The 15,241-nt window shown below is 33.4% G+C and overlaps 3 protein-coding genes and 1 non-coding gene across 4 annotated transcripts; 2 read left to right on the top strand and 2 right to left on the bottom strand.

Annotated features, from left to right (window-relative positions):
* Positions 1-136: 136 nt before the first annotated feature.
* On the bottom strand, positions 137-1,168 carry RO3G_15675 (uncharacterized protein; the record flags this gene model as incomplete). The annotated part of the gene is made up of 1 exon (XM_067670259.1): positions 137-1,168. One exon carries the CDS (start codon positions 1,166-1,168, stop codon positions 137-139), a length of 1,032 nt encoding a protein of 343 aa, XP_067526360.1.
* A 4,150-nt stretch (positions 1,169-5,318) lies between these two features.
* Positions 5,319-6,137, bottom strand: RO3G_15676 (uncharacterized protein; the record flags this gene model as incomplete). Its single annotated transcript, XM_067670260.1, has 1 exon — positions 5,319-6,137. The coding sequence occupies one exon, from the start codon at positions 6,135-6,137 to the stop codon at positions 5,319-5,321; it is 819 nt and encodes a 272-aa protein (XP_067526361.1).
* A 900-nt stretch (positions 6,138-7,037) lies between these two features.
* RO3G_19199 lies at positions 7,038-7,110 on the top strand. Its single transcript has one exon. It is a non-coding gene; the product is annotated as a tRNA-Thr (tRNA).
* Positions 7,111-12,372: 5,262 nt separating this feature from the next.
* Positions 12,373-12,691, top strand: RO3G_15677 (uncharacterized protein; the record flags this gene model as incomplete). The annotated part of the gene is made up of 3 exons (XM_067670261.1): positions 12,373-12,379; positions 12,452-12,554; positions 12,619-12,691. 3 exons carry the CDS (start codon positions 12,373-12,375, stop codon positions 12,689-12,691), a joined length of 183 nt encoding a protein of 60 aa, XP_067526362.1.
* Between the last annotated feature and the right edge of the window lie 2,550 nt (positions 12,692-15,241).

A 15,241-nucleotide genomic window follows, 5' to 3' on the forward strand; every position in this document is an offset into this window, starting at 1 on the left:
TGGCTTTCTGATGAAGTATAAAATGTCACCCTATGCGCACCCTAACTCGTACTACGGAGAATCAAAACTCAAAGGCACATTCGAACGGTTTTGGGGCCACATATTTTAAAAGCGAAATGAATTAAAATAAGTTTATTTAATATCCAATATACAAGCCATCAGCCTCAATAACTGCACGACATCGATCGGGCATACTTTTAATAAACCTTTGGCATTCTTCAGCCGTGATTTGGTACCAAGTGTGTCCTATACGATCCCATAGCTCATGTATACCACATGGAGGGCAGTCATAATTTTTAAACAGTCGTCTTTTAAGTAATTGCCACATGTTTTCAATTGGGTTCAAGTCTGGTGATTGTGGTGGCCATTTCATTACATAAAACTCTTGCTCATTTAGCCATTTTGATACGACTTTAGCTGTATGTTTGGGGTCGTTGTCCTGCATAAAGATAAATTTACTCGTAGATTTTCCACTTTCTTCCATATACCATGCCAAAGACTTCATCAAGTCATCTTGTAAAACCTCCAAATAAACGTCCTTTGTCATGTTCTTGCCCACATCCACAATATAGCCTGGACCGTACCAGCTAATGCAGCTCCATACCATTATAGAGCCTCCTCCATGCTTCACTGTCTCACAAACCTGGTGCTTTTTTAACGGTTGGCCTGGCACTTTCCATGCATAAGACTTCCCGTCGGACCCAAAACGGTTGACTTTGGCTTCGTCAGACCATATGATGTTCATCCAATCGTTTACTGTCCAGTCAATGTGCTGACGAGCCCATTGGAGCCTCTTTTTTCTATTTCTTTCATTAATTAAAGGTTTCTTTGGCCTGACAAATGAGACCAAACCAGCATCTCTTAACGCTCTACGTACAGTATTTACAGAAACTGACTTGCCCAAGTTCTGCTCTAACGACTGCTGTGCTTGTACAGCATTTTCGAGACCATCTACTGTTACAGCACGAACGAGATGCTGCTGTTCCCGCTTAGTGAGCGCTTTTGGCCTACCACCTTTGTCAATTCGAGCAGGCAAGCCTAACTCCAAACGAATTTTATGAACAGTAGAGGATGATACTTTGACTAACTTTGCAATTTTATGATAAGAAAAACCTTGACGAAGGTAAAACTCGATAGTGTTCTTGCGATCTTCTGTTAATGGTTGCATGTTGGGTAATTACTTGGTAGATGTCGAGATGTCGAAATGAGAATGTGCGAATGACAAAGAAAAAAAGGCAAAAAAATAATGCGCAGTGGTGAATTAGTAAGCAGCGAAAGTTCTGGAAGAATTGGAGGGTGCAGTGACTGAGTTTATCGCAATCGAAGAATTCCTCAAGCGTGGCCCCAAAACCGTTCGAATGTGCCTTTGAGTTTTGATTCTCCGTAGTACGAGTTAGGGTGCGCATAGGGTGACATTTTATACTTCATCAGAAAGCCAAGAGTTTGTACTCTTAGGAAATATGTAGGACAATTGGCACTTCAGGCCACGATGGATAAATCATGATATTTACGGTTCAATCGGCGCTATAACTACATTCCAAATATGGAAATATACATTTTTGGTCATTGCGCATCGATTGGTACCATTTTCGTTTTCCAATTCCGACTATTTGTTGTAGATATCTGCGCTTGAAAATAGGCGGTATGCAATTTTTTTGGGCACGCTCTATATCAATGACTTCTTTACAGATTTTAATAAGACTTTGAACATTTGTGTAACTATATGGTCCAACAATAGGTGTTATAGTTTTGCTAAAATATCTGTATTTGATGAAGAGAAATATGTTAAAAACAGCAATAAGAAAATAGAAATGTCGGAGATTTTGGCGGAGATTTTGCACAAATACTTTAATCAGTTAGAGCTTATGGTATGCAAATTTTTACTAAAAACCATCGAATAGAAACAATTTTATGTGACCCTTAAATTTATAGCATGTCTGCACTTTTTTTATGATTGCGGAGCGAATATTTGATTTCACACTCCGAGACTTTGGGAAATGACTTATCCAATAGTACGCTATATTGGGTAGAAGTTTGAATGGAATCTGAAAAATTGAATTTTGGAGCTCATCTGGCACTGTAAGCATCTGATTTCCTCAGCTTGCCCTCATTTACTTTTGTGAAGGATTAGCAATCGCCAACTCCTTTGTATGTTTCTTGAATTCTAACATTACTGATGTATGGCAGTTATATGAAACATCGATATGGCCGCCAAAATTTTTGCGACCGATTTAGGGTTCTTAGCGTATATGCTATAACAAGGATGTCTTGCAAAGTGGCATCATCCACTGTCCGAGCATGCATACCAAATGGAAGCTTATTTCTAAGCATCTTTTGATGAATGTAATATAGATACTAAGTTTTTTAACTAAATAACATCATTGATATTATGTGAGGATCACATTGCTTCCTCGATTCTTAAAATATCGTTATTTCTTCATTATGGTTCAAACATTAGTCGTAAAAAAACTAATTGTAATTGTTAAGATAATAGAAAACAAGAGGTAAAAACAAAAATAAAGAAACAGTTTGTGAACGTTTCGAGTCTGATCTTTATTTCAGTTTAAGTTAAAGTAAAAATTATTCTAATTGAAGGCAGATATTTATATCTTATTGAGTGAATGACTTGATATCTTGCATTGTAAACGTTCTTCTACTCTTTCAGGTGCTTTATCAAGTGTCATCTCTATTTATGATTATGAAAACTTTTCATTTGTTCTTTTGTATGTCTGTTATAGATTATCTTTTATTCTGGGAATTCCTCACTGATTTGAATAACGTTATTTTACGCGTTATTTCAATTATGTGAAAGATTAGCAATATTCCTGACATTGGATTGGATTTGGTTATTTTAGTTGATACTTCTTCTTATCAAAGAACTCTCATGAATACAATACATATTTTAAAAGAACATGTTTAATTGGAATTGATTGTATGATCTTATTTAAATAAACTTGTATTTTATTTTATTTTAATTATGATCTTGTATTAAGACTTATATTTATCAACGCTAACTACAATCAGTTACTGTTCTACAACAGTAATAACCTATATACTGTTATATAATATCGTGATATTATTCTTGAATATCATTTAAAAATATTAATGCTTATCGTTTTTATAATGTTTTGTTGATTACAAATCTATTCTTAGTTAAATTTAAATGTTCTAATAAAATGTGTTATTCTCATTATAATTTGAATTAAAAAAAAACTGTAAATTATTTTTTATTGGATTTGGTACATTTCTTTGCTACTTTTTTTGTTTTTCGATGTGTGTTTATAGTTCATAGTGTTATGTTCTGGTAAAGGTAATAACAAAGATAAACCAAAAGAATACTTTTTGAGACTGAACTTTATTTAAGACAATCTTAATTGTTAAAAAGAAATCATTACAAAGTCTACTACTTATATTCTTCTATCAGTTGGCGGGTAAATGAGTAGTTATGAGCGTAGATCCAATAATTGACACGTTTGATTGAAGAATGATCACTGAATCGATTATGAAAAATTTTAATTCGTTGTTTTTATAGATCTTATTGTTCTTTAACTGATCTGGGAGAATTGTCCCATCTTCAATGAGAGGAAAGATATATTTATATGAAATGCCTCCAGTCAGATCAAAGTTGACTAGGTACCTGATCCATTATTATTCATTTACAGAAATGATGAATAGTAAAGATCATGACTTATTTAGTATTCATGTTTACTTTATAGAATGAATCTAATAGTGATAGTTTTATATAAAAAAGAAGAAGAGTATATTTTATTTAATAAAGATTTAAATTATTATCTTTTATCAATTTTAATATACTTCTTTTAGTTGTGATTATTCAATGTCCGTTATGATCAGACTCTGTTCTACAACACATGGTAGGTGCAGTGAAAAAATCACAACAGTGAGTACTTTTTAGGCAAAGAAAAATTATAATTAAGCAAGAGCACATGATAATAGCGCTTTTGCTTTGCAAATTAAAGTTAGCATATAGTTATGCTGCTATTTAAGGTTGTCTTTCTGTAAGTGAGTTAATTTGAGTTAAGTTTGCTTATAAAGCTTAATTTAAGGTTGTGATTGCCTTGTAAGTTGTTGTTTTATATAGGGTTTAAGCAGATGTTTGATAAGTAGTGACCACCAGATCTTATGTGTAAGATCAATACGATGTTTCTTGATAAAAGTTAAAGTAGAGTAAAAAGTTTAGGTAAACAGGGACTTGTTAAAGTTTGTTATTTACTGCGTAAAAACATATGATTTATTTAAACTGACCAACAATTTCTTCACAAAAAGATGGGATATATACATATGTATGATATTTTTTTTTCTTTTTTGCTTTTCTTATTTTTTTTGACCATTTTTATATTTTCAACATTTTTTATCTTTTTAACATTTTTTATAATCTTTTATCTTTTAATTTTTTCTATTGCTATTTTTTGTTGGTTTGTGTTTTGAGTTGAGTGTTTTAGAGAAGTTTTTCTTGAAATTTTTAAAGTAAGGTACTGTAGTGACTACCAGATCTTTTAATTAAGATCAAATAAAGGGATCAGGAACTTTTTATGAGAAGGTTGCCTGTTTATTGAATAAAATATATAAAATAAAAATGTGAGTAGAACTGTACTGTCCTTTTTCTTCATCTAAATAGTTGGGATATTTATATTGTTAATTTTTTTTTCTTTTTGACTTTTTTCATTTTCTTGACTTTTTCACTTTTTTGACCTTTAACATTTTCTTGACTTTTTTCATTTTTTGACTTCTTTGTTACACCATTTTTTTGACTTCTTTATCACAACATCAACCCTCAAAAAGAAGTTCTTGTGACCTACAAAAACATTTCAGCTGTAAAATAAATAAAAGGGAAAACTTAATCCGTTATCGCAAAAGTATAAAATGGTCATTGGGTGGATTGAACTCGTGACATCAAGATTCAAATGAGCCATATTTCCAATTAAGCTATTTTGTAATTTCTGGAAAAAAGTGGTTTATAAACATCCAATGGACTTCCATAAATATTTTGAAGACCGTTAAACATGTTTAAAAATATTATATGGTGCTTACTATTTTTGAAAATTACCGATGTACCAAATGATACAAAACTAACTGGGAACAAAGGTGCTTCACATAAGAAACGCCCCATTATTCTAGACTAAATCGGGAAATATTCGGAACTTCAAAAATTAAACAGCGCCATTCGATTCTGCTTGCCTTATAACCTTAGTTTCTATTTTTGGATTGTTATTCTAGCTCCGCTATAGCTGTAGATATTATGATTTATCCATCGTGGCCTGAAGTGCCAATCACCCAATATGTATTAGATATGGTATCTTTTATGCGCAATAGGTCACAAAAGATTCAGAAAGGAAAAAATACGTTTTGTGCGAACGGTTTTGGTAGCCACTGTACGTAGGATCAGCAAGGTGGGCCGGGTCACAAGGGTTAAAGTCCTTGTAGATGTCGATCTTGGCTTTACCCAATTGAGCAAGGAGGACGTCTTTGTACTGTTCATGGACCAGGAGACCAACGACAGACCGGGCGGGAAACGTAATGTCCAAGACACGGTAAGGATTAATGCCAAGGACTGACAAGCGGGAGCGGACATCTCGTCTCGACATGCGTCGAGATCTTGGAATGTACACATAACCAAACCCAACAGGGCCGGTTATGGGTTGGAAACCACGGGCAGCTGATTCAACAGTACGACGCTTGGGGGTAGGCTTCTTGTGAGCAGCTTTACGGGCGACCATAGCCCAGGCGGACGATTCAGTGCCTAATCCAGCAGCTGGAATGGGGACATTTGACGCAGATGTCGACATGTTTGCAGATGACTTACCAATGGAGTGCTCCAAAGTGCCTTGAACAACTTTTGTATTTGCAACTGGGGTGTCTGTAGTATGTTTATTTTGATGAGAGCCTAAAAGTTCGCGAAGGCGGCGGTTTTCTAGTTCTAATTCGGCATTGCGACTTTCGAGATTAGTAATGTGCTCTTGTAATCTCTTAATTTCAGGCAAGATGTTGGCATGTTCTTGAACTTGAGCTTTTATTTTTTCAAACTCTTGGAAAAACAAAGATAAGAGCTGTTCATAAGTTGTTGAACTGACATTTGCAGGGGAATTGACCCCTGTTCCATGTAATTGTGAATTCGACATGTCGAAATGTCAATGGTGAATAATTATCGTAGAGAGCTGAAACTTGGCGTATTAATAGAATAAAATACGGCGAATATAATGGTAAAAAAATTAAAGATGGATCGTTTCTTGCTGTCGAGATATTAACGATAGAATGTTGTAGAAAAATAAATACCTTGTGTAACGGTCGGAAGAGCGAAAGTGACAGTTGCTAATTTGTATGTTATGCTTAGTTTCGCTATACGGTGAAGTTATAACAGAAACCAATTAGTAGAAGACTGTAGGAGACTATTAATGTACAATAACAACAAGATCAACAGCTAAACTAGTTCTTGACTTCAATTGCTTGAACGTGCAAAATAAAAATGTTCGGCAGCCAAAATTAAATTTAGCGGGAAGAAAAGCCCTCGATTTTTTATTACATTACAACAATAGATGCTTTGAAATAACATATTAATATAAGGTAACTGGGGAAAATGTACAATTGTTAAGAGTATTATGGTGATTTTGATTAATAAAGTAAATGATGTACCAATTGAATATTCGTTTTCATGTTGATTCTTTTGATGTTCTTTTCTGTCTGGTGTGCTGGCACATTGGGTGAACAATGCGTCCAGAGATCGTCTTCTTGATGTATCCTGTGAGGGTAAAAAAAATAATGGGTAAGAAAAATAATGTCGGCCAATTGTGACTTCCATTCATTCAATTCCCGATGCGGTGAAGCTGATTATTTCCCTTTCCCCTTATTTTCGTTTACATTTTCTTGAATAACGTCCGTTAGAATTATCCAACCACACCGAAAAGCATACCATTAGAATCGCCATGAAAAGGAGCATCGTTTGAATACAAAATAAGCTTTAAAAATCAAAAAGGAATCAAAGGCGACTCCCAACCAAAAGACGTCTTCGTCAAAAGAAAGGTGCCTTCTTGGCTCAGTTGGCAGAGCGTCTGCCTAGTAAGCAGAAGGTCGCCAGTTCGATTCTGGCAGAAGGCATGTCATGGCAAGCATCCATAAAGAGTATAATGCTCTGTTTGGATTGTGTTTTTTCGTCATTGTTTTCTCATATGTTGTAGCACAAATGATGAAATTTTAGATCAAGAGAACAATGCTGATCACAAGAATAATTTTGATGTCCAGCGACATTGATGTCGTTCGACATAGATGTCAAACAACACAAACAATAAGCCACGCCAATTTTTATATAAATAAGATGAATATTTTATACAAAATAACATTATCCAATAAATTCAATAAATCAAATCCTCTTGCGCTTAAAAAGCAATCTTTTCTTATTGGGTCACAATTACCTTTTCTTTTCTTTTTATTTTTACTTATTCTTTCTGATCTGATATCCGAGTTATCACAAATCAAGAAAGTTCCCTTTTATTTTTATCGTTTATCAAACAATCTTATTCTTAACCTTATTGATCTAAAAAGATCTGGTGGTCACTACTCAAAGACAATTTACTCTAAAGAACTGTTAAACGTTCAATCAAGTTACCTAAACTCAAGTCATTCAAGACTTCAAACCTCAATTTAAACAAATCTACATCACTTTAACACAAGCCAAGTCCCAAGTACTAACAAGTTACAATGTTTTATTCTCCTTTTGGACTATGTTACAAATATTCCTTTTTAATACTTCTGCTTATAAATGCTGTAGCTATGATTATGAAGATGTGAACTCCGAAACTACTTTCAAGCTTTAATTTTTGACGTTTTGTAAACCACTTTGCAAATTGTCATTATTTTACCTATTTGACAAAATTTTAACCATTTGATATATTTTTTACCTTTTGATATTTTTTTAACCTTTTGAAATATTTTTTAACCACTTCAAGATTTTTAACCTTCGTCAATATTTTTTACTTTTTGTAAAAATTGAACTTTATATTTTTTGCTTATAAAAAGCCTAGCTTTTTATTCTCTTTTTGAAAAACTTCACTTAGCTTGACTTGACTTTTTTTAACAATATAAATATATTTTATCAATAAACCAAGTATCTTTATCCCTGAATCTTTTGGTATAACTCTCTTAAAACACAAGCAAGACAAATCCCTTGAAGCAAATTATCTTCATTGTAAACACTTTCAAGCCTTTTATTAAACTACTACAAACAAGTCTGATCTACTTAACAAGATCTGGTGGTCACTATTAGCAACGAATCCACCTTTAAAAACTCTTATCAAATCTTCTTATCAGCTCTATTATCAATCTAAAAGCCTATTCAAATCTCAAGCCATTAAAGCAATAAAAATTACAATATACAGTAGGTCAAAAAACTGCTGCAAGGAATTGCAAAATTCATGTTTTACAGCTGCTTGTCCATGGATACTGCACCAGACTATCTCAAACTTTGACTGTTTGTACCTCAATAGAAAGTGCGTTTATTCGTCGATTATCGGATATGGGCAATGATTATTGGTGGAATTTGATACTGCTAAAGGTAGTATTTTAAACATCCGGTATTTTTTACTTGTTTACATATGTTTGAAATAATGAATTTTAATACAACCCAACCGGTTGCCATCACAATTTTTCTCACTTTTGACGTGATTAGAATGTTATCTGTATTTAAGAGTGCTTACAATTCCTTTATTTTAAATTTTATATTCCCTTGTTTAAATTATTTCTCGTTTTTAGCCTCTCGTCAATTGCATGCATAAATCACTGTCAGAGGAGAAAATAAACGATCTCAAACAGACATTAACCGGATCCACATCAAAATATGATATTGCTAAGGAGACTGGATTACATGAATCAACTGTTAGTAGATACTTTATAACGTTGTTTTCAAGTAGGACAGTGAGCACATGTGATAGACCTGCAGTAGTCTCCAAAGTGACGAAGCGGTTAATCAAAAGAAAAGTCATTGAACGGGTTTTAAAGACTTCCAAAGAGGTATACCGGGAGCCTGTTGGATTTGGCTACGATATCTCATACCAGTCAGAAATTAACGTACTGAAATCAATGGAGTTCCATTTTCTGATAGAAAAAAAGGAGCCATTTCAGACAAAAGTGCATACGTAGCATCAGTTGAAATGGAACAAGGAGCATCAGGATTGGGCAATGGTTGACTGACAACAAGTCGTTTACTTTAATGAAACCAAGATCAACGTATAGGGCTTTGATGGTGATAATCACTATCGGAAAAGGCCAAGTGACCTTTTTCAACATCATGACCTGGATTTTGTAATTCAGCATGAAGCTAGCAAATTGATGTCCTGGTGTTGTATAACCTCTGAAGGACCAGAATATGCTTGCTGAATTTACGATGGAAAGTTGTACTCGGGTGTTTACCAGCATATTTTGAACACTACGCTTTGTGGTACTATGAAGTACTACAATTTCGACTGGTCCAACATTTAATTTTAGCATGACAATGACCCAAAGCACAAGGCATAATTTACAATGGCCTAGTTATGTAGTAACCAAGAGAGCTATATTAACGATTGGCCAGCTCAGAGCCCGGACTTAAATTCAATCGAGCACGTATGGCATCCATTGAAGTTGTAGCTCAATTATTACGAACGTAGAGCAAAGAACACAGATGTGCTTTGGGAACGAGTTGATGAAATATGAATTGACTTCGATAAATAACTTTGCCAAAGGCATGTAGATAACATTTTGAGAAGAACTCAAGAGATTATTAATAGAAAAGGAGGTTCAACTAAATATTAATAAATAAATTCATTCCGTTCAAATTTTCGTTTTTCCAAATTTTCAAATTGCGCATCTCATACTTCCTTCAATACTTATCCAATAGGGCTTAAACTCTTTCGGATTTTTCAAGACATGTAGAAGATTTACTATGTGGGAACAGAGGCAGTTTGTGCCATTGTAACAGGATGTGCGCTACAAAAACCAAGAAAAATGGATTCCTTGCAGCAGTTTTTTGACCTACTGTATATTTATTAATGTCAACTACAATCAGTTACTGTTCTACAACAATAATGACTGTCAAATTTCACCAACTGGCCAGTCGCTAAAGCCGTGTCTAAGGCAGATTCTGATACCACCATTAAGTTCTTATGTGAAGAAATGTTTTGTAATTTTGTCCGACAACGGTGTTGTAGAACAGAGTCTGATCATAACGGACATTGAATAATCACAGCTAAAAGAAGTATATTAAAGTTGATAAAAGATAATAATTTAAATCTTTATTAAATAAAATATATTCTTCTTCTTTTTATATAAAACTATCACTATTAAATTCATTCTATAAAGTAAACATGAACACTAAATAAGTCATGATCTTTACTATTCATCATTTCTGTAAATGAATAATAATGGATCAGGTATCTAGTCAACTTTGATCTGACTGGAGGCATTTCATATAAATATATCTTTCCTCTCAATGAAGACGGGACAATTCTCCCAGATCAGTTAAAGAACAATAAGATCTATAAAAACAACGAATTAAAAATTTTCATAATCGATTCAGTGATCACTATTCAATCAAACGTGTCAATGATTGGATCTACGCTCATAACTACTCATTTACCCGCCAATTGATAGAAGAATATAAATAGTAGACTTTGTAATGTTTTCTTTTTAACAATTAAGATTGTCTTAAATAAAGTTCAGTCTCAAAAAGTATTCTTTTGGTTTTATTGCTATTTTGATAATTACCTTGCAAGAACATAACAAACGGTACTCATTTTTCCAGCAAGGAGGTTAATGATTTTGCTAAATACGTGAGTGTAAAGCATCAATTCTCTACCTCCATATTCCTCATCTACTAATGGTAAGGTTGAACATATCAACGGGATAATCATTAGAGGCATTAAGAAATGATTATGAACAGTAAAAGAAACTGGGATACTATGCTTCAGTCTATATTGTATGCTTGTAGAACAAAGGTTCACAGGAATTTGAATATTTTGCCATATGAAGCTCTTTTTGGTCTAGCCCCAAAAAATATTAATGATGATCCACTGTACAAACTTGGCATGCAATTAGGTTTAGAACGTCTCTATTTTTTGATGGATAGCAAGTTAATCAAGAAGAAAAGGTGTTTAAAGAAAAGGAATTACCAATCAAGAGTTTGAGTAAAATAGAAATTAGAAACCAAGTGATAATGAAGAAGCATCTAAAGAAGGACAAGCTGGATGCCACATATAAGAAGAAGATCTATACTGTTGTAGATAAATTCCATCGTAATACTTTTATTCTGGTGAATCCTGAGGGCGTTAAATTGAAACGAGCTGTCAACGTAAAGCGATTAATACAAAATTAATCAGTGCTTAAAAGGGGAGAAATGAAAGCTGTGAGCCCACTGGCAACAATTCTTTGAACAGACTCATGTCGTAGATGAGATTGTCCTGAATCAAATTCAGAAGGAACTATTGAAATTATCTACTTACAATTCTCTATGCTAATATCTTTTGTATTTTCGCGACAAACCACTGTCTAATACACTTACATCGCTCTTAATTCTTATACTCTTTAATGAGTTAATAAACATTAAAAAAAATGAAAGCTGTGTCTTTTTTGGACTATATTTTGGATTTCCTGATTGGGTTTGACCACATCTAATCTGGAAACTGTTGTTACTATAATTTCTAAAATAGCTCTGTCTACCTGATATAAAAGCATAAATCATACTTGTCTTTGTCTTGTTCTCTTTGGGTTAACTCTATTATAAGTTTCAGGGGATTTAGAAAAAGTAAAGTATTCATCATTATTAATTTTATTATATTTTATATTTAAACTAACTTCCATAAAAACGGTTATCATTTTTACAATCTCAACTTATAGTCTATTAAACAATCAAGTACAAATTAGGAGTTTCTAATAACTTTTCAAGGCGTAGTTTGATGAAATGGGTTCTCTCTCTCGTCTTGAAATTTAATAAAGAGGTTACGTAGAGACTCATTCACTAGTTTTCAAGCACTATTTCCTTTTATTTTCCCAATTTTATCAGCAAATATCTCATGGCTGACCTTTTTTTGGGAGAGAAATAGAAGATGAGATAGAGAAAACGTTCAATCACAAAACATTTCGGCAAATGATACGACAATTAATGGTTGAATAACTGTCGATTACTGCAGGAAGTTATCATCAAAAGAAACACTACAAAAACGTCTAGAACTATTACAGAAAGTGGTGAACAATTTACACGTGAATGACCTTTGTCCAAAAGTATTTGTTTCGCCCATTTGTCGAGCAAGCTCAGACATTTTGACAAGATATGCATCCCCTACTGCTACTGCACAAGGTTTTTTGAAACAATTGCGATTCCAAAATAGTGACATGCAAGGTAAAAAAATTCCACAGCACTAAATCCTACCATTAATTTTCTACATTTTTTCTTTCTCCTCTCTTCGTATAGATTTCCTTATGTTTGCAAAAACAACGACTCTGCCCATTCGATTGGCTGTGCTCGACTACGCTGGCCTTTCTACAAATCCCATGGATTTCCGCACTTTTGTCAGGTATAAAAATAGATTTAGTTCATGGTGTTCAAGCATATGTATTGAGTTATTTCTTTCTTTATAGGGATGTTAGGACAATTGAGCAAATTGTGATTGATCATGGCCACAAACTAGATCATTTAATCGAGCTGAACTAAATAATCGCGAGGTCATCTCAAAATTTGATTGTCGTAAGGCACCTGTAAAATGACCAAATTTTAGTTGTTTGTCAATACTTCTCACATCAATCTGACTTTTTATTATGTGCATTTACTTCTTCCCTGTACAAAAATCGAGTTCCCATACATGCCCAATCCTATATCAATATTCTATGAAATAAAGTCCTATTTTTCCCAAAACTCTTTGTTACTCGTACAGTATGATATGATCCAGTCTTATAGACGTATAGTTCTAGATCTCATTTATTTGTACTTATTTTAGATGACTATTTTATTAATATATACATCAAACCAACAATAATAGCTTGATAACATCATGGATCGATTATCAGATATATATAATTATATCCTTAAGAAACAATCCAAATGAAGAACGTCCCTTCTTTAAATTAGTACTTATATTTCTTAATTACAAATTAGTTGTTTTGAAAAAGTGTATATGAAGAGATATTTTTTCAACTTAATAAAAGTCAATTCACTTTTGTGTCTGATTACCTTTTAGCTATTTTACACTTTTTGTTTTTGCTTTTTTATATCTTGTCTATTTCGTAGCCCAGGTATCCTACAGTATACGATTGTGGGGCTTAATACTAAATAGGTAACATAAAAGGCCTCACCCGTGGCAAATACAAGCAAGATGTAACAAATGCATGAAATGATCAATAAAGCACACTTTTTTCTCCTTCATCTGCCTTGCCCAAATTATTCAACCTCATAGTTTCTAATTTGCTCTGTACATTAAGCTCAAACTTGTAATTAAACTGATATCAGTTACATTAAGCTTACATCGGTTACAAGTTGACATGATTAAATTATCTTACTTGTTTTCTCATCTTTTTTTTTTTTTTTTTTTTTTTTTTTTTTTTTTTTTACTTCTTAAATTACTGAGCATCATAGTTATTCTCTATTGCGACGCTTGTCTAAGCATCTATAAGAAGGAAAAGCAAAACCTTCGAAGTCACACAACTTTAAGCCATTGGATGCTTTGCCGATTCGTGCCATCAACGTCTCGCTTTCCAACAATCTACTGCTCTTAGCTTTGCTCTTAACAATCAACCAAAATTGCTCAATAGGATTGGATTCAGGAGAGATGACGAAAGGTAGGCACATCGATATCCTCGAGGCTCGATATACTAGAGGGTATCTTAGTCCTGATGAATAGAATTATATACTTGATTTTTAGCAAGCATGTGGACTCAGAACTGGCGGGGTACTTTTTTGATTTTGGAAAAGAGTGTAAAAACGAGTATTCATCTTGGAAAAAGAAAATATGACTTTTTGAAAATAAAAACCGCCTACTGAAAAAACGAAGACTGCCCTTTGGTTTTTGAAAACTTGTCTTTGGGATTTTGACGTTAGGACGACTGTAGTAAAGATCACGACTTATTTATTGTTCATGTTTATTTTCTAGAATGAATCTAATAGTGATAGTTTTATATAAAAAAGAAGAAGAATATATTTTATTTAATAAAGATTTAATTAAAGTATCTTGGAAAGGATTTAATCAAACCTTCATGAAAAGAATATAAATAAAAATACAACTTTTTAAGCCTCGTTGCATTTCATAGTCTTTTTATTCTTACGAGATAACACAAATACAGAGAAGACTGTCTTATCAAACGCCAACCACAAGAACTTGGTGTTGTTGGTTTACTGTAAGTAAATTCAGAGGAGAAAAATAGTAACAGTAATAAATAATCTGAGTGCTAATCCTGTGTGTAGTGCAATAAATCATGCATATGCTTTTACCGAGCCACTGTCATTATCAATCACCCGACACTTTGATTGCGCTGATAATTACCATGCAATCATTGGTAGTTTACGGGTCTTTGATAGATTGCCTACAGCCAGCTCAGATGTATATGGGTGGTGTGCATAGTGTATTTCTGTAAGTAAAAAATCAATACCAAAAATGTGAAAAGAGCGTATGCTTCTTTTTGGGCATAAAAAAATGCTTATTAATACTACTTGATATGATATATACGGTTTTCGCAGTGCTCTTATAATAATTGGCGCAAATTACAAGCTACAACAATTAAGTTTTTAAATAATGCATTACAATCAGAAAACGACTTGGATCTTGTTGTTGCAAATGTACTTCATCGAATGTAAGGAGGATTCATCGAGTAAAGGTCTTGGTGCAGATTGAATGAGACAGATTACCACCGAAACTAAGCTATACCAAAAAAAGTAACATGCTTTTTTTTCTCAGTTTTCCATTATTAAAAACTAGTGGTTATGTGATCGAAGAGGTGAAAACTCGTTTGCACATATATATTGGCACCACTTCTGGATGTTATCTTTTCGTTTGATGCTAGCTTGAATCATTTCTGGTAAACTGATTTCTATTGAGAAATCCTAAATTTAAATATCCATATTATACTTCGGGCACTAGCATCGCTTGCTCCCAGGGCAAATATTAGGCTCAACGACCTGTATAAGGGTCTCAAACCAGATTATGGTGTATATGCAAACGGTCTAAGTAAACGATATGTTTGGTAGCGGAATTTAAACCAAAGGAGGAACGGC

This window comes from Rhizopus delemar, genomic scaffold, assembly GCF_000149305.1.
Source record: "Rhizopus delemar RA 99-880 supercont3.17 genomic scaffold, whole genome shotgun sequence".
In the NCBI taxonomy this organism is placed as follows: domain Eukaryota; kingdom Fungi; phylum Mucoromycota; class Mucoromycetes; order Mucorales; family Rhizopodaceae; genus Rhizopus; species Rhizopus delemar.